Here is a 1,802-nt window from a genome sequence, read left to right on the forward strand (position 1 = left end):
CCCTGTGCAAGGGCAGGGGGCTTGTGCAAAGAGGGGGGGTGTCACTGCAAAGCCAGGGGGTGTGTGCAAGCAGCACTGTGCAAGGGGGGGGGGCTGTGCAAGGCCAGGGCGCGTGTGCGAGGCCACAGCAGAGCAGCCGCTGCCAGCGCCCATGGGTCCTGCCGCCCCCCCATCCCCGTCCCTGTCACATCCCGTGAGCATCACATGAGTCACGGGCCAGCGGAGCCCGGCTGGCGCCACGGCGTGGAGGGGGGGACCGGGGCGGGGACGTGGAGTGGGGGCAGCAGCTGAGGCCGGGCAGCTCATGACGTGGGTGTTGCCCAGCCATGGCCGAGTACCGCAGCCTGCTGGAGGAGCTGGCCCAGAACATCACGGCCGAGGACCTGGAGCAGCTGAAGTCAGCCTGCAAGGAGGACATCCCCAGCGAGGAGAGCGAGGCGATCGCCACCAGCCACCACTGGTTCGCCTTCCTTGAGAAGCACAGCAAGCTGGACAGAGGTGAGACCCCCCTCCCGGGTGGCCCTGGCCCCTGTTCCTATCCGTCCCCCGTTCCCCAGCCCTGGCCACTGCCCTGATCCTGATCTGTCTCCTGGTCTGGTCCCCAACCAGGTCCACTGCCTCCTTTCCTGGTCCCCATCCTGGTCCCCTGATCCCTGTCCTGGTCCCTGGCCCCTGCCCCAATCCATATCCCCTCTCCTGGCCCTGTCACCTGTCCCCTGTGGTCTGGTCTCATCCCTGTCCCCTCTCCGGATCCCCATCCCAGTCCATGACCCCCCGGCCCTGGCCCTCCCCTCTTCCCTGTCTGGTCCCCATCCCTGTCCCCTGGGTCCCCCCCCTGGCCCCTTCCCCCATCCCTGTCCCCTCTCCTGGTTCCAGTCCCTGTCCCTGCTCCTCGTCTCTGTCACCTGTTGCTGGCCCTGCTCCTGTCCCCTGCCCCAGTCCCCACCCTGGACCCTGCCATGTGCTCTGATCCCCATCCCAGCCCTTGTTCCTGTCCTTTGTCCCCTCTTCCAGTGCCCATCCCAGTCCCTGTCCCCTGGGATTGTTGTTCTCTGTCCTGCTCCCCATCCCTGCCTGCTCCCTGTCCCCAGCTCCCATCCCCTGTCCTGGCCTCTGTCCCCAGCTCCTGTCCCCTGTCCCAGTCTCTCCCTGCCCTCTCCCCATCCCCTGCTGTGGTACCCATCACCATCCCCTGTCCCCGGGCATCCTTGGCAATGCAGCGCTGGTGGCCCAGCACTCATCCCTGTCCCCATCCCCGCAGACAACCTGTCGTACATCGAGCACATCTTTGAGATCTCGCGTCGCCCGGACCTGCTGACCATGGTGGTGCAGTACCGCACCCAGGTCCTCAAGATCTCTGAGGAGGACGAGGTGGACACCAAGCTCACCCGCATCCCCAGTGCCAAGAAGTACAAGGGTGAGCCACCCCCCTTGCCCCTGGACAGGGACCCCCCAATCCCCAGGGCAGGGACAGGGTCCCTCTAGCTGGGGGGCAATACAGGAAGAGGCCCCACTGACCCCCCCCGTGTCTTGGCAGACATCATCCGGCAGCCCTCTGAAGAGGAGATCATCAAACTGGCCCCCCCACCCAAGAAAGCCTGAGGGGGGGTGAGGAGGAGGAGGAAGAGGAGGAGGAAGGCTGTGGCCCCCCCCCGTGTCCCCCTGCCACCTCTCCAGCCCCAGGGCACGGGCAGGCGGGGGGGGCCAGCACGGTCACTAACAAAGTCTTAACGTCCTCCCCCCCACATTGGGGCCAGGGGCTGGGGCGGCTCTGCGTGTGCGTGTGTGTGCACGTGTGGGTG

The 1,802-nt window shown here is 66.7% G+C and overlaps 1 protein-coding gene across 2 annotated transcripts; it reads left to right on the top strand.

The window, feature by feature from the left end:
• Positions 1-326: 326 nt before the first annotated feature.
• Positions 327-1,602, top strand: PEA15 (phosphoprotein enriched in astrocytes 15). Of its 2 annotated transcripts, none has more exons than XM_010566868.1 (3): positions 327-498; positions 1,262-1,417; positions 1,538-1,602. In XM_010566868.1, the coding sequence occupies exons 1-3, from the start codon at positions 327-329 to the stop codon at positions 1,600-1,602; spliced, it is 393 nt and encodes a 130-aa protein (XP_010565170.1). The 2 variants fall into 2 exon arrangements, with proteins under 2 accessions (XP_010565170.1, XP_010565171.1); XM_010566869.1 differs by having other exon boundaries at positions 327-432.
• The last annotated feature ends 200 nt before the right edge of the window (positions 1,603-1,802 follow it).

Source organism: Haliaeetus leucocephalus, unplaced genomic scaffold, assembly GCF_000737465.1.
Source record: "Haliaeetus leucocephalus isolate CR32 unplaced genomic scaffold, Haliaeetus_leucocephalus-4.0 Scaffold219, whole genome shotgun sequence".
NCBI lineage: Eukaryota > Metazoa > Chordata > Aves > Accipitriformes > Accipitridae > Haliaeetus > Haliaeetus leucocephalus.